This window comes from Gymnodraco acuticeps, unplaced genomic scaffold (genome assembly GCF_902827175.1).
Source record: "Gymnodraco acuticeps unplaced genomic scaffold, fGymAcu1.1, whole genome shotgun sequence".
Classification (NCBI taxonomy): Eukaryota; Metazoa; Chordata; class Actinopteri; order Perciformes; family Bathydraconidae; genus Gymnodraco; species Gymnodraco acuticeps.
In genome coordinates this window covers 739201-765873 of record NW_022990701.1, presented here as the reverse complement: position 1 = coordinate 765873, position 26673 = coordinate 739201, and the positions used below count along the sequence as shown (strand labels likewise).

At 40.5% G+C, this 26673-nt stretch overlaps 2 protein-coding genes across 19 annotated transcripts in view; both read left to right on the top strand.

The window, feature by feature from the left end:
- Window positions 1-17494, top strand: part of gab1 (GRB2-associated binding protein 1) — a 52144-nt gene extending 34650 nt beyond the window's left edge. For 8 of the 18 annotated variants that reach the window (XM_034231302.1, XM_034231303.1, XM_034231300.1 and 5 more), the window contains 12 exons: window positions 358-523; window positions 4664-4889; window positions 5058-5150; window positions 5788-6473; window positions 7182-7220; window positions 7905-7999; window positions 8627-8927; window positions 11208-11300; window positions 12433-12526; window positions 13142-13268; window positions 15215-15343; window positions 15483-17494. In XM_034231302.1, the coding sequence (XP_034087193.1) occupies window positions 358-523; window positions 4664-4889; window positions 5058-5150; window positions 5788-6473; window positions 7182-7220; window positions 7905-7999; window positions 8627-8927; window positions 11208-11300; window positions 12433-12526; window positions 13142-13268; window positions 15215-15343; window positions 15483-15641 (2208 nt within the window). In that variant the 3' untranslated portion in view covers window positions 15642-17494. Of the gene's footprint in view, window positions 1-357; window positions 524-4663; window positions 4890-5057; window positions 5151-5787; window positions 6474-7181; window positions 7221-7904; window positions 8000-8626; window positions 8928-11207; window positions 11301-12432; window positions 12527-13141; window positions 13269-14148; window positions 14225-15214; window positions 15344-15482 lie in introns of all 18 variants that reach the window. The other 10 variants (XM_034231307.1, XR_004570495.1, XM_034231312.1 and 7 more) reach the window with 10 other exon arrangements.
- Window positions 17495-17877: 383 nt separating this feature from the next.
- Window positions 17878-26673, top strand: part of inpp4b (inositol polyphosphate-4-phosphatase type II B) — a 318245-nt gene continuing 309449 nt past the window's right edge. Inside the window, exons 1-2 of the mRNA XM_034231259.1 lie at window positions 17878-18010; window positions 24392-24533. The gene's annotated coding sequence lies outside the window, so the exon portion shown is untranslated. The remainder of the gene's footprint in view (window positions 18011-24391; window positions 24534-26673) is intronic.

The window sequence follows — 26673 nt, the reverse complement described above, 5'->3', positions numbered from 1 at the left end:
TTTGATTTAACCAGCCCTTCCCCATAAAACAAATACATGTGTAACATAACAAAACTCACAGCTTGTGATGGTATTTATTTTTAACCTTAACTTTGCTTATATATGTAACTTGAATATTGTCATCAATTGAAAAAAAGCAGAAGGTGTTAATCAATATGGTTGTAACTAATAATACTTAAAGTTAGATTTCTCCAAAGCCCTTGGCTATGTCTTTAAATTGTTGTTTATGTCTTTGCTAACACTCCAGCAGGCAAACATGTTCAGATTACAAATTCATCGAGTACATTCGAATCACGATTAGGGGGAGGTCAACGTATTATTTGTTAATATGTAGTCATCTGTTTTTTGTTGCTTCAGGTGGACGCTGGGCTGACATTCAACAAGAAGGACTTGGAGCACAGCTTCATATTCGACATCAAGACCATCGACCGTGTCTTCTACCTGGTGGCTGACACTGAAGAAGAGATGAATAAGTGGGTTCGCTGCATCTGCGATATCTGTGGCTTCAACCCCACTGATGAAGGTAGGGGCTGACGTTAGATTAACATCACTGCTGCCAACCATACATACTGTGTCAACCTGTCAGGTCTCAGATGAGTCCCTAAGGTTTAAAGTTATACCTCACCAGAACAAGTTTCACAGATGGTGAACGTTTTAAAAAAGCAAATGTTTTTAACCACATACCATGCATTTGACATGTTGTGCCATTTGGTCAGATATCTTTCTCTGAATGTTAAATTTCATTATGCATTTAAACAATGTTTCCTTATAGAACAAGCCTGAGTGAATGTTGGCAGTAGTATTTATTATAGTTAATCTCTATAAACAGTAGTGACAGTAACAAAATCCGTAGGCAAAGGGACAAGATGTTGGTGTTGGAAGCAATCTAGTTTTTGTGTGTAGGTGGCGCAGAATTGACAAATCACTTTTGCAGAGGCTTTGGTACAGTTCGTCTGGAGAGCAATAGAGGCGGAACCCATCATTCACGTGCAAATATTGCTTTTTATTAGCCTGAAATGATCTTGTGTACTGTACTGGCTTTTTTGTGAAAGAATTTGCTCATAAATGTTGTCTATCAACTCCAAATATATTCACATGTCTGAAGTTGCTATATGAGGCATCATTCTGTGATTGCTTTGCTTATAGCACTATAGCTAGATGTGAATAAGCATTATCATTTTGTGGATGATTTATGTTTGGTCAAATGATAAAATACCAGCAATGTCAGCAGTTCTCAACCACAACAGACTTAAGCTTTTGTTTGTAATTCTTAAACCCGAGACCAGGATTAGCTGAAAAGAGTCCAAAGAAGCTTATAAAAGTTAACAGCATTTAATTAAACAAAAGTAATGCGATGATATACAAATGAAAAAAATATGCGAGTGGCGTGGCTCCCCCCTCCGATCAGCTGCTACCCGTTCGCGTGGGGTCAGCCAGGGTGAAAGAGATCGATTTTTGGCTTGCTTCCCCTGTTATCATCTGTGGTCTTCTCCTATTGGCCGGTCTCGACGGGGGGCGGGTCCAAAGCACATCCTGTCGTTTTTCTGGTGTTATTTTACAATATTCTAATATCTGTCGTTATTTAAACATTCCCTAATAACAGTATTGCAGCGTCAATACGTGAGGATTAAAGACCACATGTCATTTCACCTTCAAGTCACGCTTTCAAAACGTAGTATCAGCCACATGCTAATGCTAACCTTAAGTTGAAGCTATATCCCGTATATTGCCATTTATTGGTCTCTCTTTCTGAAGAAGTTATGCGAACCAGCTGAATGTGCCAGAAGGCCTCTCTCTATTCAGCACAGCTCTTCACCAAGGTCTAATGATCCATGTGTTGATCCATGTGTTGAGTTAAGTCTCACGTTACCCTTGTCCCAATACTGTATAATCAAAGCATTGTGTGGCTGTCAGTCTCACTTCTTTCGTTCTTTCGCTATTATATCGTTCCCATTCCGTCTCGTTTGCATACTGTTGTTTCCCACTCTGTTTTTGGGCCTAATAGCATTAATATATATATCCCCCCCTTATCAACTAAGTGTGTGCGTATTTGAGTCTGATGAGATCTAATTCACTGACATGCTACGTCACCAAGAGAGAAGAATGTATGTTTCAAACCTGGCGTCTGAGTCACAGCTGCTTCAAGGTCGTCTTCTCCACATTGTTGTGCCTCCAACTCTGTTACATAGCAAGTGTTGCCGGACAAGCCTGATAACAACATTCATGGCACCTCTTCAACACAATTATTGGAACGGGCTGTTAAAACCCTGATGGGCAAACAAAAACATTTATTCCCTTCAAGGAGAAACTTATAAAGACAAATATCCTTGCAGATATTGCGTTTCACACAATTCTTATTACAAAATAATGTCCTTGGCTCGCCGTTCTGCGCTCGCTGCACTCGCTGCACTCCTCTACGTGTGAGACCCAACTCCCAGTCCTCTGATGTGTGTGTGGCCACGCTAGAGTGTTTAATGGATGGCCAGATATTAGAGGAGGGAACATTAGGAGGGCCAGGGGTGGAAGGCTCTGAGAGATGGTGTAGGAGGTATAGAGGAGTATGAGCAGAGGGGAATTTCCCTTTTCCTGCATGAATCAGCACTCACAGCTTCAACAAACAAATGTGAAAAGGGGAAGGAGATAGCAGAGGAGGAGAGCGGAGAAAATTATGCAGTGTTAAGAGAGCTGTGACTTATAAAAGAAGGGAAAAAGGGAGACCTTGTGTAAGAGAACCACGTCAGTTAGAGAGTGGGAGCAGAACTGTGAAAATAAGCAATGTAGAAAGATGTGGTATGAATACAGATATATTTAACAAACAATCAGCAGAAGGGTTTGCAGAGGACGCTGATATTTGTGTGACAAAGCGGAGACCTTGAGGACATTCTGTCTGAGAAGAAGTGTGTGGGATTTTGAAGGCAAACACCATAACGAACAAATTAAGCTTTTAAGTCAGGGGTGTCAAACTCAATTTTATCTCGGGCCACATTAGCATCATGCTTGCACTCAAAGGGCCAGTTTTATATACATACAAAAAATACATATATAAATATTTAATATAAAATAATGTGTTATATTACATTATTGCCGTCTGCATTGGATTATTATCGGATAGGGTAATAACTTAATAAGTCTCTTCAGTGAGAATGTCACAAAATGATTTAAAAAGAAAAGCCAAATTCTGAGAAAGTGAATATTTTGAAGAACACATTTGAGATGCATTGTGGGACATGTAGTTTATGGGCAACGTGCTTCTGTAAATCATATTATAAAACATATTATATTCTTTGCAAGCTCTTGTGGGGCCACATAAAATGAGGTCACGGGCCGGATTTGGCCCCCGGGCCTTGAGTTTGACACCCCTGTTTTAAGTAAAGGAGGCTGGAAACACTAATTCATGATGGTGTTCTTCGTGAAAATTCACAGTAATGACTCAAGTGTGCTTCAACTTGACATTGGCTGTCGGTGCCAGTGTTATTTAGGGCATCTTGTCCCACACTGATCACACTTGTATCATGTCCTTCCCCTCCAGCTGGACTGTGTACTGTATTTGAACAAGTTTTGATTTCCCTCAGGAAAGTGAGGTTATAGATTATTGTGGTTTCTTGGCAGTTGTTGTTTAAGCTGCAAGGAAAGGAAACAGCTTTGATTTGGAGTTAAACTATTCTAAAGTGATACCTGAGACATGTCCTCAATTTGTTATTGGATCAGAGAGAGTTTACACACAAACATTCGGATATTAAAGACATATAAAGTTGATGTGGTGTCAGTCTGGAGACTATAGGCTGTTACATTGGAATCGGGTTGCTAGGAAACAGCTTGGGTGCAAGACAAGTTTACTCAGCCAAAGTTGACGTTAGCAAACAGCTTACTGTTTACTTTCTGCCTTATATCATCAGTCACCAACATCACCTGCACCGTCTCAATGGGCTTTAGAGTGAGAGCAGGGCCCGACCTGCTGAGATGAGTAGGGGTTCAGTTGGAGCCATAGGTGATTCATTTTGTACTTATGCATTGAATAGAATATGAAATACCCATAAAACATCACATCGCCATGGGTTGTTATTTTGATCAATGATACGAAAGGGGTCATTTAAGGGAAAACATGTTGGGAACCACTGCAATAGGTAAACAAAATTCGATGATTGAAATCTAACATCACGCTTATAATAAGATCCACACAACTGTAGTACATTCAGTAAAAGAGGTAAAAAAAAAAGAAAGAAGTAAACTGGATTGAATGAGTCCATCTGAAGTGAGTAAAAGGACTGATGAATGCTTCAACATCATGTTGATGTTGGACCTATGTCTGGCTGAGTATCATTTTTAATGTGTGACATTTGCTGCACTGCTTAATATCCGCAAAGCCACTGAACAATCAGCCAGAGCAGTCAATCACCGAGTGTCCAGTCTGACAGATCTTGATGGCATCTAATCTTTTGTCATCAATGTTGTCGCTTGATGACAATCAAAACTCTCTGTAATTCATTCATCATATCATATGGCATTTGTTGTGAAACAGTTCATCTAAAAAGTGTATTAATATGTGATCATCCTCTATAGTTCTCTATTAAAACAACCTTGTATTGTAAGGTTTGATATACTGAAGGTCTGAGAATAGACTCTTAAGAGGAATTAACCCGGCCGTCTCCTCTCTCTCCTGCAGAGGCAGCAAAAGCTGCTCACCAGTCAGCCATCGGAGGCCTGGTGGTGGACACCCCCCCACACCCAGCTCTGGGTCACATCCTCGGCCCAGCAGCAATGCTGACCAGTGTACCCCCCCCATACCAGCCAGTCAGCGTGCGACACCTTGACTCTCAGTCCAGCTCAGAGGAGCCCCAGGACTACCTGTGGCTGGTCAACTGTGAGAGCAAGAAGCCTGACCCCAACAGGTGAGCTTCTGTCAACGTCTGCTTATTATATGTATGAGTCTCTGTATTCACCTTTCTAGAGTGCTCCTCTAAGACACAAGCTTCCCTCTGTATTTTTTCCAACCCATTTATTCTTTCTGTACTTTCTGTACTGCCACTCTGGTCCCCGTCTCTCTGTGTGGTTTGTAGCTCAGTGCAGCTCCACCCTCCATTGGAGGGAGACCCGGAGTATTTGCTCCTGGAGAATTGTGAGAGCAAGACTCTTCCCTCCCAGGCTAGACTGTGAGTGCCCAGCCCTCCAACTGGAACTGCCTGCTTGTTTGGAGTGCTACATGCACGTGTATTAAAAAAAAAAACGAGATCAACAAGCACTTCATTCACTAAAATGAAGAGTTACATGGCTTCTGAAGAAGACGATTATTGCTTGTTTTGAAGCGTTTGAATGTGTTGCAACTAGCCCATCTTCAGACAACCTTACCTAACACTGCAATGATGTTATCATTGCCTGCATGTTTTGCATTCACCCAACATCTACAGACACCTTCACATGACCCAAGTAAGAGATGCTAAAATGTTATGCTGGACGATATGAAGGAAATGAAATATCAGAATATTTTGGACAAAATATCTCTATATATATCTCTTATTAGGTAAAGTCCTCTAAATACATACAATAATACGATATCCAAGACAATATCTAGTCTCATATAACATCATTAATATATTATTACTATATATATTTCCAAGGCCTACTAGAAGTGCCTCAGATGAGTTATAAGTGTCAAATGTCAAACTGAATGTCACTAACCATGTCTTGCAGACAGTGCTCTGAAGGCTAACCATGACTCAGTGTATTTCTTGTCTCTCCTAAATCCGCTGTTAATATTCAATCCTCCTCGTATGTGTATTTTCTTCCTAGAGCCCATGCTGAGTGTTCCAAGTCTACCTCGTCAGAGACAGACCTGAACGACAACCTCCCCTCTCACCGCACGCCCACCTCCTCCACCTCCTCATCGAAACACACCTCGCACAACGGCTTCTTCCCGCAGCACCCGGCCCCCGCCTCCGCCTCTTCTATCTACGACTCGCCTCCATCACGCGGTGCCTCGCTCTCCACCGACGGCGGCTTTTACCACCTCCCTCGCAGCTACTCCCAGGACACTGTGCTGCTCCCCAAGTCGGCCTCCTCCCCTCTGGCCCACCCGGACAGCATTGATGGCTCGGAGCTGTACGTCTTTAACACACCGACGCGGAAACCCTCCATGGAGTCACATCTGCGTAACCTTTCCATCAGTTACGATATCCCGCCTACACCGGGCTCAAACTCTACCTACCAGGTGCCCCGCACTTTGTCAATGTCGACGGGGGTAGGAGGCTCAGAGGGTGGGGGAGATGTTGTTCCCCCTCCCAGACCACCAAAGCCTTCGCTCAGTTCCACCTCAGGACCCCCACCCCCCCCTGCTGAGCGCTCACCTACGGACACCTATTGTGTGCCTCGCTCAGCGTCAGAGACGGACGGAAACTACTGTGTGCCTACTAGCGCTGGGAATAAGTCTTTACGCAGCAACACTATTGGCACTGTGGACAGTTCACGCCTCCGCAAAGGTTTGTGTCGGGGACACTTTGTTTTCTAGTTGGGAGTAGAGATTTCCCGTGCTTTGGAAATATGCTATGACATTAAAAAGTATGATTTATGGTCTTAAGAATATTTAAATCATAATTCAACTTTGTATTTAAAAGGAAGGGTTAGGGTTACACAAAGCCTATTTATTCTATACATCTTACTTTTAAAGATACTTTTCATCGACTTTATTCAGAGTATTTTTACTGTTTTCTCCGTAGGAGCTCTTGGCATGTTTATTTTAGCTGCAATTTCACACTCAATCTTCTGTTCAGTTCACAGTCTATTCAAACTGATCAGAATGAGACCCAAAATAAGAGCCCTTGGTTTCCTGCAGATGTCATCATCGCAGGTCTTGACTCTCAAGGCATTTGATTATTTAGGAATTTGGTTGGCAAACCAAATTCCTTTGAAAACATTTGAAATGTTACATTTCTAGCTCCAGCCTTAATTCAATGCACAGCATCTTTTGTAGAATGGCTTTAATTAGATTACCTTAGCTTTCAGGAAAAAGAAAGAAACTAATGGAGTAAGTAAAGACACTAAATAATCATCTTCCTCATACTTCTCCCTCTTGTGGTGACTAATGTCATTATGGGTGTATTAGTGACAAGATCATTGTTTACAAAACCCAACAGAAGCCAGGCGTGTCTGTGCAAAACTTTTAAACAGCTTTCATACTGTCATTGCAGAAATGGAGAATATCCCAGGCTCATCAGATGATGTGTTTTGTGAGTTCACACTAAATGACGATAAAGCTCTTGAGGATTTCCCTCCCATACTTAAGTCTAGATTGAAGGCTTAATTGATTCTCTCTTACTGACAAATAAGCAGACCAGGGTTAGGGGAACCAAAATATAAAACACTGTAAAGAATCATTACATTGGTGGATAACAACACAAACCCTGGCTCTCATCTGACCCGTTTGTAACTTCTTTGGAAGCAGTTAGTTCCCTGTCTGGTTCTCCCCCCACTTAGTCTCCTTCAGCTGACACTCTCATTTGCTGTACAAGCGTTTCCTAGCACTGCTGTTGTTCTTGTGGTCGTAAGAGAAATGCATTAGCGACTGTATCAGCAGTGCTTAATGAGAATACAAAAACAATAACAATGTGCTACACAGCAGAGCCATTACGTACTGTATAGCTGCTGAGCTCTATCCCACTGAATAAGCTATGTTTGTAGCTCCATGAAAGCACACACGGTGTTTTAAATATGCCTGTGTTGTGTGTATTGTTGGCATTGTAGCATAAAGGGGCTCGAAGTTCAGCAGAAAGCTTTGATATAAAAACAGATAGTTTGCATTCCCTTACATTCACTGATAACACTCTTAGTGTAACTTATGCAGTTGGATAAAGACAAATAAATAAAGTTGAATGTATTAGAACATATTTGGTAAATGTATTTGTTTTTTGCAGACTTTGGTTCCCAGGATTGCTATGACATTCCTCGATCATTCCCCAGTGAGAAAAGCTGCTCATTTGACTTCAACGAAAGCTTCAACAGCTACTTTGTAAGTGTTGTTTCGAGGTTCACGGCTTTATACAGTAAACTCAAAGGATGTAGAACACTGGTGTGCTTTGAGCAGTTGCTGCCTGCTAAAGAAACCCTGGTTGTAATGGCTATGGATGTTTGTAGTTGTTAGTAGAGACATAACATTTTTAAAATGCAAATGACTTGCTAACAATAAAGCTCAGATCTTCTAAGCTGTTTTTATAATACCTAGTATATGCATTCTTAGCTCTGGCCCAGTATACAGTGTAGGGTCATGTAATGGAGATGAAAAGAATCCTAGTGGCAGTTAATGCCAAGCACTTATAGTACGATATTAGTTTTTTAATTTTGTATTATTATTGCCACTCATTAGCATAATACATTGCTGCATAAGAAAGCCTTAGAAATGCAGTGTTTCTGGGTAATTTCTGACTACTATTATAATACATGAAAAGGGTCTGCTAAAAACAAGTGGTCTATTCCCCTCCCTAAACGATAACATGCACTCGGACACTATTTTTAGCATTTCTGCCCGTGCACAATATCGTTTGTATTTGAAATATATATATATAGAGTTTAGAGGCAGCCTCATACTAGCTATATCTGTCCTCTTCTTGTGAACACATGTATGACTTGTCCCCCTCAGAAAAACAAAGGGATGATGCCAGTGGGCAGCCAGTCCACAGAGGAGGTGGACCAGAACTATGTCCCCATGAGCGCCAACTCCCCATCACACCATCAATCCGGCAGTTTGTCGGAGCCCATCCACGAAACCAACTATGTGCCCATGACCCCGAGCACCATGGAGTTCTCCTCCCTGGGGAAGCAGGTCCCTCCGCCCGCCCACATGGGTTTCCGCTCCAGTCCAAAGACCCCTCCTCGCAGGCCAATGATCAGTGACTGCCAGCCCCCGCCTGTGGACCGAAATCTCAAACCTGACCGCAAAGGTGAGAGGACAGCGGCTGTGCATGCACCTGTAGCTGTACCTGTTCCTTGCTGTGGGGTTGATGTGTGCTGAAGTGTATTGTTGCACTAAACTTGTCTCAGTATGTTCAGTGTTCACGACTAATGCACAAACTGACCGTGCTTCCTCTCACACTCGGCTGTTATTCTCACAGTGCTGGCTCATGGTCACAAAGCCATCTGTACAACATTTCATCATTTCCAACCATTCTCTCTAACTATTCTTTTGGAATAATCTAATGTTGTCTCCCTTGGTTTGTTTGGTGCAGAGGTGGCACTAGACTTTTTCGCTGGCCGTCATTTTGACGGACAGGATCGTAACATTTCTGTCAAAATCCATTATTACCCGTCGGTCTACTCTGTACACAACTCTGAGGGGGGAAGAGAGAGAGCACGCTCGTGAACTGTCAACGGAGGGACGGGGGTTGACGCACGCTCGTGAACTGTTAGCGCCGGTGTTATGCCGTGTTATGCATGTCCGCTGCACCTCGCGGGAGCGCGCACAGCGTAAAGCAAAAACTCCCAGACATTTCACTGATTTGTACGGCAAAGTTAGGTTTGGAAACGATATCATTTCCATTTTGGTCGGTATAACACCGGAGCCTCGCTGCGGGGAAGCTTTGGCGCTGTTCTGAGTTTGTTCTAATCTGTCAAAATGACGGACTGCTTTCAAATGTTTCCGTCATTGTTAAACAGAAAACGTCAGACGGAAAATATTCGGTTAACGCGACCTCTGGTTTGGTGTATTAAATACCTTTATCTTCTTCTATGCTTGTCCTTTAACATCTTATATCATCTCCTGATAAATGAGTTTAGAGCCCTGCCTGCTACATCCTCTTACATCCAACACAGTAAGCTCCTTGTCAAAAGCACTTTTGTCCGAGCTCAAGAGGCCCGCAGAGCGTTTTGGAGGGGGCTGGTCCCTGTGCCATGGAGTGACCGAAGCCCGGAGTGGTCACCTCCGTCCCCTTTGTTCCCCTCATCTGAATAGAGCTCTTTGATGAAAGACCTAATAGCAAGGGGAATTAGATTCTCTGCAGATTGAAAGGCTGATTAACGGGCAAAGAGACACAGAGAATTGAAGAATGTCAGGGAGACAGCGAGTCATCACGTAGACAAACTAAAAGGCAGGGCTGTTAATGTCACTGAAGAAAAAAAGGACATGTTATGGAGTTTAACAGCTCCCTGTCGGACATCCTCCCATGCACCACATGTGGTTGTTTTTCTGTGACCTTTGAGACAGTCATCTCCAAATGTGGCATGCATCATCTCATGACTGCCATGTCCTTAAGTTATTAAGAGAGTTTTATTACTTGAAATAATCTTACTGCCAAACAGCAGGCCAACTAGTTCAAGGACATTATTCTAATATCACAAAAAAGCCATAACTGGAAATAAGGAAATTCAAATGTAAGCCTCTGGTCTTGATCCATTATTTATAGGAAGGTATGACAGCAAAAATGATGATGCCTTTGTAGTTTTGGCCTTGTCATTTTCAGTTTTCTTGCCATCCATCACTTCCTCTCACATTCATATTGTCAAGTCACCCTGTTTTTTTATTTCCTCGTTGTTGACATAAAACAAATCAAACTTCAACTCAAAGTTACTCATGAGTAGCTTGTACACAAAAAGACACACAACAACATATAAATAAACAAATTCTTGATTTTTACTTTTGATCTTTATTTGTCATGAGCCGTGCTATATCCCTCTGTAATCTGGACCAACTCAACTCATCACCAGCTTCATCTTCTTTGTGCTTTGTTCTCTTAACCGTACTTTGTCATGCCTTTGACATCTGTGGTCAAGTCCAACAAACGGCTTTTCATGTATTAACACTGTGATTTGTGATTACACTGACATTTAGATATCCTACTTTGAGATTGTGATATATTTAGGTTGCTGTGATAACTGTGTTGATGTAGAAGAGTTATGTGTCTCGTCCATGTGCTCTTCTCAACATGGCGTAATTTCTCCGTGTACTCTCCGTGCTTCTACACAGCTTGTCGTGCATGCACAGCTGTGATATCAGTCTTTGTGTGGGAAGCCTTGGTGCATGGAGTGAGGTGCATGTTGGGCAGTATGGGTCTGCTGTTGTCATGACAATCTTCCTCTTATTAACTGTTCTGCACATGAGGGTGTAGTTTTCTTCGTAAAAAAGTATTGTCTGTCGCTTTGCATGGCGGGGCAGTGGTTACAGTAAGGCTAATTTGTTGTGATCACCAAAAATATCATAATAAGCAAAGTCTTTTTTTACCAATCAGGTCAGAGTCCTAAAATAATAAGAGCAAAAGGTGTTGTCTTAGAGCGAACCGACTCTCAAACCGTAGGTGAATTCCCGAGAGGACGACGCAAGGGTAGGTACTCCACACTGAACTGCCATTGTGTACGTGAAAACTTTCCATTCTCTGACCTGTCCAAACTTCATCCTGACTCTGCATGCTGTTGGATTCATCTTGTTTTCAGGCCTGTTGGTTCTATAAGAGATAAACTGTGTGCAAGCCAGACTCAATTAAACCCTATCTTTAATACTGTCTGTGATGAGCACATCCAATCAGAGCAACCCAAATAGCTTTAAGAATATAACATGGGTGTCAGAGCTGTTGCATTAATCCAGTCTTATTATTTGAAATCCCAGCAGGAAGGGAATGAGCGTGCACTTCATGCGCAGTGGATTGCATTCTTGGAGTTTTAGAGTCACTACATGACTAAACTAAGAATAAAATGTTCAAATTACCTTTTTAAATATCCCCTTATTCAGATGTGACTATTTACACACAGTATAGCAAGTTGCTAACATTTCTCTTCCCAAACATTTCTTTTTTCAAAATACACATTCACATGTAGTCGCCACAAAAATAATTACAGTCAGAAAACACTTACATGGTGAAAGTAGTAGATAGCTCTTCAGAAGGAAATTGAACAATGATACCATCTAATGAAAGAGAGACTCATAGTGATGATCTTTCCGGTGTGTGTTCATAAAGTATTGACTGGCAGATGACTACCTGCTTTATTAAAACAATTACAAAAATGACGTTGTCATATTTGGCTAAATTATCCCTATACCCCAAGCAAATATGAAAACTTTAACTGCAGCTTTAATGTCAATACTCATGCAAAAGTTGTGTTCTTGCTACAAAAGTCTAAACACAGTTTCCAGCAGAAAAGACCCCCTTGTGAAAAGGACATATTTTGATGTAAATTAGACATAAATTGGTGGAAAATGCTTTGGAACTTTAATGTGCAAACAGCATTTTACATTTTGTAGCTTTTTGTCATTCTGCAGATTTGTTTTTCAACATAAAAGCTTCCTTGCGTTCATTACGCAGTTTTTTTTTTTTTTAGCTTTTGAGCTGCACTTAAACACAATAAATAACGAAAAAACAAAGGGTGGTTTATTTCCCACTATATACAACTTCTGTGCGTTTGTCAGCATTGCCTTCATGTAGCATGTGTGCAGTGACTGACTGTGATGTGTACCTTCAGGAAGACCCGCTCCTCTAGAGATCAAACCTCTGCCAGAGTGGGAGGAGCCTTCCACGCCGATCCGCTCGCCTGTCACACGATCCTTTGCTCGGGAGTAAGTATCTCAAATATTCTGCAGCATTTTTCATGGTTAAGAATTTTTCTAACAACTAAGGGCGTGTTCACACTACTCTCTTTTCTCATCAGCCAGTTTGTATTCCCTTTTTTAGTTTCACTTGAGTTGGGAAATGTGTTTTGTTTTTCACAAGGCACAATTCAATAAAAATAAACTCCTGCACCTCATATCCGAGAGACTGGGCAACTGATGTTGTTAAGGAAATGTTGTGCAATATCTGCCATATTACCAACAAGCGTTTTGTCTTTCTTCTTCTTGTAATTATATTATCTGGTGTGAACATTCCCTTCTGTAGTGAATACAATTAACTAAATTAGCAGGTACTAACACTTCATGCATTACTGTAGTCACCCTGTGACCACCGTAGCACTGCTCATATAAAACCGTTGTGGGATATGTCCCAGAGCTACATTATACTGAATGCACTTCGTTGTCTTATCTGGGATAAGTTCTATTCCTGTTATTCGTCCTGCAGGGACTCTTTTTGCCGCAGTGGTTTACAGCTGTGGCGGTTATGTCTGTAATATATTTGATGTTCAGTAGAGAGTGTATTTTCCTGGAAGTCGGTGTGTAAACATTGTGAATGCTGCTCAGTCTCTCTAGGTTTCCAATGCCAGCAGTGAGACCGCCGTCAGTGCATAGTACGGCCTCCAGCACTGACTCCGAGGAATGTGATGAGACTTATGTAGCCATGGACTCTAATATGTCCACAGATGAACCAGTATGTAACACACAACTATCCTCTGATATAAGAAGCTGCATGATTATTCTTTCTATCCTCAAATTGAAGATAATCAAAGATACAGAAAAAAAAGCCAAATGTGTGATTTGATTTTGATCCACTTTCTGATGTGTTGAACCTATTTTAAATGATTCATATATTTGACATTTGCAAAGACGAAGATCCAACATTAATAGAGTAGAGATTTAGTAAGAGGCAGACTTTTCATTCAGGGTGAAACACCATGCCACCCAGAATGTTAAGCTGTAATGGTTGTGAATTAGAAATCCCATTTCCAGTCCTTACTGGACTGTTCGCTGCAGACGGACTCCTCGCCACTCAAACTCTTTTCTTTGCAGTTTCCCCTTGTTCTGCTGCTCTGCTTTCTTTATTCCCTATTTTTGTTCTTTCACATTTCCGGTATTATGTTCTTTAAAAAAAATGCCTGTTTTGTTTGATCAGTACCCAAACTGTTATTCAAAAGATCCCCCTTTTATAATTTGGGCATATGTTTGAATGGAATCCAAATGAGATGTCTTTCGTCATTGATTAATGCCTGCTGAAATAGGCACAACAGATATTTGAACACGGATATGACAACATTTCTGTCATCTGGTGATCTTCTTACAGTTTGGGTATTAGATTATTAGATACTATTTTCCTATTTTCTTGCTTTAACAATTTAACTTTTTCCAACCTTTGCTTTGATATTGTCTGCTGACTTCCTGTTCTTTTACCACTCATGTTTTTCTCCCTAGTTCCTCATTCCTTTGACTTCCCCAGGCTCTGGCTCCATCATTTTCTTTCCCCTGCATTTTATTCTTGACCATCTGCTCTTTCTCTTTTTTCCTTTGTCACTGCTTTTTCTCACTCTGTGTAGAGAGGAGTCCTTCTACTGCACAGTCCCCATCACCCCTGTAAAGAGGGAGGTGGAGGAACTTGACAACATAGAGGAGGTGAGCAGGCTTGCGAGGTTAGACATGCATGGCCTGCCCTGTCAGAACACCAGGGGTTACCGGGTGTTATTATTGGATCAGCAATTCAGAATGTACATAGGGCATACTTTGTTTTGCTTGTATCACTCCCTAACACCAGCTAGAAACTGTGGATTGGACACACACCAGGGAATTTAAATGACCTTCATAACAACTAACATATCTTTGTTTTGTCATCATCCTAATAACTCCACTCACTTGTAGTCAGAAATTAACACTACCTATTGACCCTGTTTGTGCCTTTTAGTATTGTCACAATACCAGCCTTTCGCCTTATCTAGTAACACTAAAGCTCTTTATCCTTATCTTAAGATATTAAAAAACAAGGAAATCGCAAAGGGGTGTGAGTGACCCACTGCTTTATTCAATATAAATATGGACCATACACTAAACAATAATATAACATGAACTCTGCATTCAGAACAAGTACTATAACCTCAGAATTCAAATTCAAATCTGATCCGCTTTGCTTATCATCGGACGGCTTTAGAGTTCTGCCCCGTTGGTTTGATGCCAATTTGATTGGCTGTATCAGCATAATGATGCATCCAAGGCTTCAGCTAACAAACTTTGGCAGTCTGGTGCCTGTTTGACCAGCTACATGAAAATATGTTCATTGATCAAACAAATCTATTATATCTATTATAATGCACACTTCATCTAAGTAGCATAATTGCTCCTTACTTGCTCCAGTTTTTTGCTGACTAATGTAAACAACCCATCTGTACCCATATTTGCAACTTTGTAATATGTTTTGAATGCAGTTTGGGCTTACAGGACATACTTTGTGAAAGTACCAACTGTTTGTGAAATCAAAACAATCTAATTTGTGACAATATTAGCATCCAAATTATGGTTATTGTGACAATACTAAAAATATGAATGCTCTTACACTTTCACTAGCTCAGTATTTTTCTTCAGTCAATAACATTTTTCCCCTGGCTTATATAGAACATGAAGCTTGTCGCCCCCATGACTGTGGATGGTGGGAGCAGCCCTAAGGTGAAGCCGAAGGGAGACAAACAGGTGGAGTACCTGGATTTGGATCTTGACCCCAGCAAGTCTACCCCACCTAGGAAGGTAGGAGTTTATCAGCCCCCTCATCCTGAGACATATTGTACACGGTTTGAATTGCCTTGTGTTGAAAAGTGCTATATAAATAAACTTGCCTTGCCTTGCCTTAAATTAGGACCAACCTTCATGTTTTTTCATTCTTCAGATGAAAAGCAATGGAACTGGAATAGTAGTGTCGGATGAGCGTGTTGACTACGTGGTTGTGGACCAGCAACGAACACAAGCCCTTAAGAGCACCCGGGAGGCCTGGAACGATGGCCGCCAATCCACAGAGACAGACACCCTTTCCAAGGGACCCAAGTGACCTTGTTGTCCCCCAAATCACCCTCTGAACCCCAAAACCGTTGAGCCTTTTAAACTAGTGTAGGCTCCAGTTTGTGCTTTGGGATGGTCCAGTTGTCACGTTCCACCTGAGCAAAATCCTTAATGTGGAGGGGCCAGTGGAGCTTCATAGCCACTAAACTGTATTTAGTTTACACTGCTGTCAGGCCTAGAACAGCACTGTGTGTACAGATGTAGGAAGTGGTGTGAGCCAGGTATAAGCTGTATGCAGTATGAAAGCAGGTGGAATGACTGGACTTGCCTTCTGGGTTTGACTAAAGCAGACTCACAAACTTTGAACATTCACTGCCTTCTTTATTGGATTCAATTGATTCTGTTGTACACCTTTTCAATGGCCGGTGTGCTGATCCACAGTTAACATTTCCTTAAAATATAATGCTGTTTGATGTTGTTTTGGAGTGTAAGTGAAATCACTTGATAACATGATCAAAATACTTTATCAATGCAACGCTACTTAGCATAGCTGTTAACAGTGTTGATTTTCAGTTTCTCCTGTTTGAGCAGAGTGAAGTTTCTATGGGCACTGGTCACCGGTCCGTTTTAAAAATTCCACCAGAATATGTTTGGATGGCAGAAACTGATCCCAATCTGTGTCTAGGAATACTTCAGGTCATTCCCTAGATAACCCAGTACGACAGAATTTCATATTTGAATATTTTTCAGTGCAAAGGCAGTTGAACTTGATCATTTTACATGTAACCAAGTGCTCAATTTAAGCTTTGAATTCAAGGTTTAATCCACTGAACATGATTTGATGTCCATTTACTTTGTACATGGAGATGCTTCAATCTCTTATAATGGAAGTGCAAAGACTGTACAAAAGTGTTATGTATATAAACATGAAAAGTGTCCTTTTATTTGTATGGAATATCCAGCGTGTTTGACTCGAAGGTATGTGGATTCTGCAGGGTAGAATCCTGTGCCTGTCTTAGGTGGTATCAGGACTTGTGATTAATGAATGAATTACTGTGAGTTTTTAAAAGAACGTGAGAACGTGGTTTTCTATAAGTTATGCAAAGGTATCAAACTAAGGCTAGAGAGAGAGAAAATCAGGTACTAATAATACAACTATCCATTTCTAATTTATTTCTCAAGGTATTTCATCAGGTGGATGTCGTGTCCACTTTTAGATCAGTATTCTTGATTCATATAGAGGAACATTAGCTTACGTCTGTTAAAATGCTTAGTTTGACAAGCGCCCAATTAGTTCACAAGTTCATTGAAATTCCTCATTTCTCTCTCTTCTTAGGTTTAATTTATTTCAAATTAAACTGCATACAGTTTTGGGAAATTGACTGCCTCATGTGGTCAAACTTGATACATCTTTTATAGACAGTGAATAAATCGTTATGTCTGCATAAATCTGTGCTTTACTAACCTGTGAACTCTCACTCTGTCCCAAGCATGTGCTACCACAAGATAAAATCATTGCTGTACATATTTTGCCATCAATTATATTACATGTATCATTTGAAAAATGTGCCTACTAATTCATCTTCATTCTACTTCACTCTTTCCTTATTGCAGTCTCTTTGTGATACGGACTGCAAAGCTGATGATGCTTTATCTTTTTTAATGAATCTCGACAGAAAATGTAAATTTTAAAAGTGGACTAAATAAAATCCAACCTCTTATTCTTGTGTTGTTTTTCTTCAATATGATTTCCATTGTGATTATGGAATCAAAAAGGAAAATATAAGGTGAATAAATAGAATGGGAAGGTAAAAGTAAAGTAAGATTATGTTTCGTGCATAGTGTTCTTTGTTTTCTTTTTTCAATGTTTACGCATCACATTAAACATTTGATAAAACCATTGTTCGTGCAGGTTGCATGTGTCTTCAATTCCTATATCTCTTGTCAATCTCAAAGTTATAATTAACAATTCAATTAGCACGTTTTTCATGTACATTTTATCCACATTCTGAGCAATTATAGCCTGCAAGTATGACATGATTATCAGAATATTTAAACAACCTACATCCGTGTCTTTAACTTCTTAAACCAAACCAAGATGGCAGCATGGAATTGAGCTAATGATCTTACACATATTACAATCAAATACAAACTATATAACATTAAGGAAAAGTACATTCATATTGTACTTAATGTCATTAAGCTAAATATAGTCATTTTAATAGCAATTCTACAACTATACATTTGATGTCACTTCCGGTGGCCATTTTTTGTTTAATTAGCAATCAACGTAAGGCTAATTCGGTTATTTGAGGTCAGGCTTATATTCTTTAAAATGTATATCATGCATCCATCGAGAGAAGAAGTACATCATGCATCCCGGGGATTATGTTTTGTTCTGCACCTGGAGGTACAGTGGTAAGTGTTTTTAGCACATTTTGACAAGCATTAGAAATGTTTTCTTTGAGATGGCTAGCGTTAGCCCAACTCTCCCTTTTAATCAAATGTATGTAACCAACATAACAGTACGGTCTAAGTCTCAAATAAATCGCCTGAGAGATACAAACTAAACCCACCGTCGTAATCTTGTTTTATAACTTTGGTTATTGATGTGAATGGGTTTATCATGAGGTTAACTTAAATTATTAGCTAATGGAAAGTAACAAACAATTACTAAATTATTTGAGCGTTAGCCGTTATAGCCAAGAAACTTATATAAAACACACTCGAACTACAGGTACGTTTACTCAAGAACAATTCTTAAGGCACTTGAGTATACTCTCCTTTTAATGGCAAATGTAACCCTTACTCCTCTCCATTTAACAGCAAGCTATTGTAGCTTCTTTTAACTCCATTACATTAATTTGACAGCTTTTTGCAAGTACATATCAAAATCACCCAAATATTATATTTTATTATAGGTTCTAATGCTCAGCTTTTACTTTAATTCTGATGTTATTTATTTTATATATAAATATGTTGGACTTTGTGTAAATATTTTTGTTATAACCCCCCCCCCCCCCCCCCCCCCCCCCCCCCTTGGTTCTAAAAAACACAAGCCATATGCAGCTTTTGTCTTGTAAGAAATTCTTTCAAACTAAAATCTTGCCAATAGTCCAAAGGGCCAGAATAGCAATTTAAAGCTTGTCACCTTGCACAGGGACCCAAAGCTGTCATTGTCTGGTTTTAGTTTTACTCAGCCAGCCGCTAGATGGAGCTGTTGTTTGATTAACTCTGCCTCTACTGTGAATATGCTTTCCCTTTGCCCACATCCCTCTCAGTGCACTCGCTTCTTGACATCCTCCTCTCTGAGCTCTGCAGTGCTGCCTATAGCATCATTATAATTTCTCCAGCATGAACTTCAAACACTAGGTGCTGTTTTCCTGGTTAACTGAAGCCATTGGCCAAAAAGAGATTTGAAATCCATGAGTTTGTAATTGTAGATGTTGTTTTTTTACAACTCAGAATTCAATTTGTTGCTATTTCCTGTACAGTGAGCAAATAAATGTTTTACTAATATGTAATACCAAATAAAGTGGTCTGTCAGTGGTAGAAAGCTTTTCAGGGATTTTTCTAAAGCCCAAACCAAGGTTGATTTTAGGTTGAACATGGTAAAACGTTTATTTACGCTTTTTATTTTTTACATGTGGCGACCAAGGCTCAACAAGCCCACAAGCACAACATTTTTTATTTAATATTTTCTTCTTATTCCTAATGTGCTGCCGTCCTTCAGATAAATACAAATTTAGTTTTTCCAAAATATGTGGGTGGTTATTCTTTGAAGTATTTGAATGAGTGGATTCAGATACAATCTTCTATGTTGGGTGATAAGTAGGGATGAGCACCTACTTTAATTAACATATGTATATCCAACTTATAAATGTATTTGTATAGAAGAATCTTCAATAACTTGTACAGGTTTGCATGAGGGGGCATTAGTCTGTCGTATTTTACCTATTGTGATTTATATTTCGTCTACTGATATAAATATCTCAGCAAGCTAATTATCATTTATGGATTCAGTACAGGCCTCTAGTTTACTCGAAAGTAGCATATGGGCTGACTGGCTTCACAGTCACATTTAATCCCATACATCTGTAGCTCTCCACATCATGGGCAACACTTCATCCTATGTAAGTCTGTCTTTTATTGCACTGGCTGTATGTAACCTTTTAATCGCTTTGTAAATAACCTTATTAAAGCTTGTGTTGGGGTATGATTATAAATGCTACTATGGCGTATAACAGATTGTAAAATGTTGCCATCAGGTGGCTTCATGCTTTACTAAAATGTGATTTTTCAAGTTTTCCCGTCACTGTCAGACATGGCTGACGGCATGACAGGTTAACATATGGCAGTTGACAGGTTTCTACTAATTTCTTTTGAAATTGCTAGTGTTTCATTGCTCGTGGGAGCGTCTGGTTTGCAGGCTCAATGTGTGAGAACTAGATTACTGATAATGTCATCATCTCGGGCTATGCTGGATTTATTTTCATCTCATGCTTGACCTTGGGGACCTGAAGAACATCTCCCCATCTGTGAACACTTTTATCAAGGCTGCTTATAAAGAAATATACCTTGTTTTGCTCTTATTTCTGCTATAATTCAACCCTTTCTCTTCTCTCTTTTCCTCCTGAAAAAACGTTGTTAATAGCATTATCACTAATAGAAATGGAAAGCAAGAAGTTCACCTCTCAACACAGAGAAGTGGGTGGTTATTGCCGTACTTGCATGAAACAATATGCCACATGTAAAAGGTAGCTTTGTTTTTATCTTGTTAGGCATTTATTCAAAAAAGTTTATTAGCTGTTGTAAGAAATCCATCGTTATCAATATCTTTGTGGCACATCGAGGCAATCTTTGAAGGTAAAGTAGACCTTGCTGCTCAGTTTGTTTGCACTCGTGTCTCTACAGCTGTAGTGGTGCAGCCTGGGGAACCTCTGCAGTATCTTTGGCAGTGTGTGAGTAATGGAGCAGGGAGAGAGTCTCTTAACAGGGCCAGCAGAATAATTATGAGGCGAGCTGAGAGGCTGTTCCTGGGCAACGGGGAGCTTGTGAGCTTCATTGGGAATGGCCTGTCCTCTTGGACCTGTGCCCGACTGATGGGAGCCGTCTGTAAGGTGGGGGTGAGGGTGGGGCGTGCAGTAATGTTACAGACGTACTCGTGTTTAAGGACAACTGCGCTTTGTTTTGGCTAAATGGGAATGGGAATAACAACAATAGTAAACCACTTATAACATTTTCATACCAGTTTAAGGAACTGTGTAGTCCTGCGCTGCAAGGAATAGTGGATCGAAAGAAAATAGTCTCTAAACATTTTGATATTTTGTTGAAATGTTTTTGTTTTTTAATCCTTTCTAATATTGGCATCCCCTGCTTAAGTCATTCGATTATATTGTGTGAAACCGCTTGGGTTTTGGACTTTGAGAAACTGGGATTAACATTTTTCACAGTACCTTTTTATTGACCAAATTAGGCATTTAGTCCCGTAAATAATTGAAAGATTAGTACAATTGTTAAATGGGGGCTGCACTGGCTCCATATAGGGCCTTGGCTTGGGAACAAGATGGTCACCTGGAGAGGTGCTAGTTCACTTCCTGGGCACTGCTGAGGTCTCTAGAGCAAGGCACCGAACCCCTATCTGCTGGGGGCACTTAACCATGACAACCCAATGTGTAAAACAACAGAGTGATAACTTAATATCCCCTGGAGGGATTAAGAAAGTATATCTTCTTCTTCTATTGGATGCCCTTGTGTTAGTCAATGCTTCAAATACTGCATGGTGGTGATTCTGAAAAAAAAAAAATGCAATGTGCTCTTGTCAACAAAATCGTGCCAACACAAGGCCTGGTTAATTAACCTCATTAGTTTGAGTGAAAAGTCAGCACTATAGACCTCAGTAAATTATGCAGATGAGTGTCATATTAATGGGAAACACGGTGCATGTGTTGAAAGTGAACATGTCTCCAGAGGCATGTTTGCCCTAGTAGGCATCATTGGGCTGGCAGAGCAGATAATTGACGAGGAGCTTCATGTGTCCCCTGCTGCTCACAGGGGCAACTGGAGCATGACCAACGCTGATCTTCATATTTGAGGGTATACAAAAGGTGATATAGAAAGATTATATGGAATACATTTTTTCTCCTCACATTGTTCTTTTGAGGATAAATTCCTTTTTACCACTGGGACTAAGGCATTTGTACCGAGTGACATATTTACAGTTAGGAAATAGGAGATATCTAATTGCAATGCGAAACTGATTCTCAATTAGGGCTAAACGATTAATTTAAATCGAAATCACGATTTGAAATGATGCAATTATCAAATCGCAAAGCCTGCAAATTCTTTTTGTTTGGTTTTGTTTTATTTTCTTGTGTGTCAGTCATCCACACCAATCAGAAGTGCTGTGCTCCACATGTACCAGTCATTGTTAACCAATCAGAAGTGATAGAAGGTGATAGACAGATTGATCCAATCAGCTACCAAGTATTTTTGAAATACTTTTCCAAATGGCTTCCAATGGAGCTTTCCTAGATGCTTTGGTGAAACAAACCATCTGGGTCAGGTTAGTAATGCTCCATCACATGTTTCTATTACAGGATGAATCTTATGTTGATGCGACCTTCCTAGCCGGAGATATTACATTACATTACATTACATTGCATTTAGCTGACGCTTTTATCCAAAGCGACTTACAATAAGTGCATTCGACCAGGAAGACACAACCTTGAAGAAAACAGAATCATAAAGTACATCAGGTTTCATAGAGCCAAACATTTCAAGTGCTACTCAACTGGCTTTAGGTAAGCCAGTCCTTTATTAGTATAAAAGTGCTTTGTTAATAAATCTATCGCTCGAAGTGGAGTCGAAAGAGATGAGTTTTCAGTCTGCGCCGGAAGATGTGTAAGCTATCTGCTGTCCTGATGTCAATGGGGAGCTCATTCCACCATCTTGGTGCCAGGATAGCAAACCCACGTGTTTTTGCTGATGGGAACTTGGGTCCCCCTCGCAGCGAGGGTGCAGCGAGTCGTTTGGCTGATGCAGAGCGTAGTGCACGCGCTGGGGTGTACGGTTTAACCATGTTCTGGATGTAGGAAGGGCCAGATCCATTCGCAGCATGGCAAGTACCAGTGTCTTGAAGTGGATTCTAGCAGTTACCGGAAGCCAGTGAAGGGAGCGGAGGAGCGGAGTGGTGTGGGAGAATTTAGGAAGGTTGAAGACCAGACGAGCCGCTGCATTCTGGATGAGCTGCAGAGGTCGGATGGCACATGCAGGTAGACCAGCCAGGAGGGAGTTGCAGTAGTCTAGGCGTGAGATGATGAGAGCCTGGACCAGAACCTGAGTCGCTTTCTGTGTCAGCTGGGGACGTATCTTCCTGATGTTGTAAAGCGTGTATCTGCAGCAGCGGGTTGTAGCAGCCGAATTTTACAAAAAACTTCCGTTGGGTCGCTTAAAAACAAATATCGCAAATCGAATCGCAATAGGCCTATCTGTCAGAAAAATCGCAATTAGATTATTTCCCCAAATCGTGCAGCCCTGTTCTCAATGGCAAACACACTTATTTAGTGCTAAAAGTCGCTTTCAATATCAATTATTCTGTGAACTTATTGTTCATCAAAATTTCGGACAGTGCAGTAATTGTGGCGCTTGCCTTTTGTTTTGGAGAAAGAGAGGGGGAAACAATGTTTAACGTCATGTTTTTAAAGTTATTACAACTTATTTTTAACCATAATTTGTCACATGACCATCCGAACCCGTGATATTTTCTATCAAGTTTTCCTTAGGCCGCACTTTTTGCAGCCATAATGGAAATCAAATTCGGCAAATAGTTTAATATCCTTTTAATATTGTTAGTGTGTGTAGCCTTACCTGTGGGCACATTAAAGACATTAAAACATGTTGAAGTGGTAATGGAGAATTTGAAATGTCACTTATTACTGACGCTTTGAAGTATTCAGGACAGCTCTACTACACACCTGGTACTTCATCAGATATCCTGGAAATACTATTCTCCAGGTTTTTCACTTTAACTTTTGATGGCAGGCTCTTTGTGCAGGACCTATTTATTCTGGCATATGTTGCACAGTTGGCCGGGATATACAGTCTTTGGTTGACTTCACTTTCTATTCTGCCAATATTTCTGTCTGACTTTGGGTTGAACTCCACTCTCTCTACCTGTCTCCCTAAGTGAACATCCTGAATCCTGGATTCTGATCAGATGCATCTCATTACTCTACTTCCTGGCAGCCCTGCATTGAGCCATCTTTAGTCTTGTTTACCGCATCCGTCGCACTCCCTTATCTTCCAATCCCGCCACCCAGTCCTTCTGTCAGTCGCTTAACCCTCAGCCCACACCAAGAACCCCTCGTTTCGCCTGCTGCTATCTGTCCACTTTCCTCTTTCTCGCTGCCTCTCCAGCTCCTTCGACTTCCCCTCATCTTCAACCCTCTAATCACAATAATGCAGCGCCAATGCTGGACTGACTCGAAAGCAACCTAGCATCAGGGCTCAGTGAGTCCAGATTTGTCTTTGTTCAGTCCAGACAAAATCAATTTCTCCTCCTTGTCCAACTCTTAAGTCGGCCATACAGCATCGTCCTCCTGACACTAGAATCGATTGAGGTGGATAGACATTATGAAAAACATCAAAATCAAGTAGAAAGAATGACTTTTGTTTGATCCTATATATATTTATATATTGTGTACATCTGATTAAATATTCTATACGCTGTTTTACATCCTTGTCTGTGCTAGAAACTGTACATGGAGAAAAAAACTTTTTGTTGTTGCTTTTCTGTAGATTTCCAGATCAAAGCAGCCCTCCTCTCCCCAGGCGGGTCCTTGTCACTCAGCAATAACTTGGACTCACCTGCCTGCCATGCCCTGTCTTTGACATTATACCGTGGATCCCACTTCCTGGAATGGAGCCAGAGGAGAAAAAAGTGAGTCATTTCAACACCCGCTCTCTCACTCTCACCAAAGCTGGCACTAATCAGATTTAGCCAGGGCTTGAGGATTGAGTTTGTGTGTGTGTGACTGCAATGTCATCAGCCCAGATTTGGAGCAGTAAAACCATTACTGTATTGGAAAGAGTGGTAATTGTATTTAGAAAGCAGGATCCTTTGGGGAATCGTAATTCAGCTTATGATTTGCGTAATTTTCCATTCCACAGTTTCACTGCATTTATTGCACATTTGCACAGGTCCATTAACTGAGCTGATGATTATTATATTACCAAGCATATATAACTGCACAACTCAATTGCAACAGATACTAACTTTACACTGCATAACGAGGTTCCATTAATTTTTAATAGCTTGAAGAATTTGCCTGAAGATAATAGTAAATGTATCGCACCTGATAATGCACCTTTGTGTCAGCCTTCCCATGAACAATAGGACTAAATGTCGCCGTATAGTTCAGTGATTTGTGGATAGGACTTTGCTAATAGTCAGCATTGTAGATGATCTGCTTATTAAACATGACTTGGAGATCTCCCCCTAGATTGAGAAATGATTGGTGCAGTATTATTTGTGCGGGAGAAGGGGACCTGAGTTGTGCATACTAAGATATCAATCTTTGATTACGCAGCTGCCTGAAGATGGCTCGGTATTTTCTGCCTCCACTTCCTCCCTTGACTCAAATATAGATTGGCTCCTTGAGTCTCCTCTTGGATGTATCTGTTTCTGCCTCTGTCTTCACTTTTTGTTTCGTGGTGTGTCAGCTTTTCATACGTGAAGCCGGTTGTCTTACACAGCAGCTCGGAGCTCCCGGCCTGACAGAGTGTCAGCGGGGGCTTGTGTCACATTATTGTCAGAGAAAATCTAAGTCGGGGATATATATTCTATATCCAAGTTATTGACAAGACATCGAAGTAAGGCGTATTCAATACAAGCTCGTATGAAACTAGTAAAGGAGAAAACACTCTAACTTTAATCTAGAAGGAACATACTGACAGTTACCAAGGACGATACATTTTGTATTATCATTTAGAGCAAATGATTGACCTCTGCTTAAAAATACAAAAATCACAGCCCATTCATTTGGCTAATAAAAACAGATAATTATCTACAAATCTTAAGTGAGGGAAACTGATGACTAGCAATTGTGAATTAATCAAGCTATGATAGGCAGCAAGGTATATGGATAAAGATGTTTAGCAGAGGAAGCCAATCATTACGATGCCCCTCCATTTATCTCCCATTGTAGATATGGCACTGAAGAGGAAGAATACATGCAGATAACACACATCACAGTCCTGACAATGGATACCGAGTAAGAAAAGGAGAGCATCTGTCCCTACCTCCCTTTGCATCTCAGCCTGCTCACTGCCTCAATGGGCTCTCACAGATTATCAGAGTCCCTTTCAAACGCAGCCTGGTCTCAAAGTGAATTGCTGATTCTCTGTAAACTTTTGACAAGGCGTATTACACAGATGGAGAGCAGACCTGCTGAACTGAGATGTGCTTCCAGCCAAGTGTCCCTCACCAGCAAGGCCCTGTTAAAAAAACACTTCAGGCAACTCAAGTCTGAAGAGATGTCGGACTTTTTTCAGCAGGAGCTTTTATGTAGCAAAGTGCGGTTACTTAATCACAGCACTAGGGATGCACAATTCATTCTAAAAAAGTATTGAAATCTCAATATGGACTCGTGCTTAATCCAAATCGTAGATATTTGGTAAAGGCAACATTTGAAAATATCTGAATGAAGTATTTGTGGTAACGCAGAGAAGTCCCGTCCTACTAACAACTAAATAAAAAATCCTTGTTGGGTACAAATCCTCTTAAAAATCTCACTATGGTCATTAAATAGATGTTTCAATGATTGTGTGAATAATGTTTCCAAAATGAGCATTCCCAAATCATTTCGCAATTGTAATATCAGTAAAAATAATCTCAGTTAGTTTCTTTTTTTGTTATTGTGCAGCCCAACACGGCCCACATGAGATGTAATATGTATCTATAATTGGCTGGATCTTTCAGTGTAGTACAGCCTCCAACTCATTATAAACTGTGTCTTACAAGAGCAATTACAGTTTTAACGCTCGGTTCAACATGCCTACTGCTTTTTACAGTAATTGAT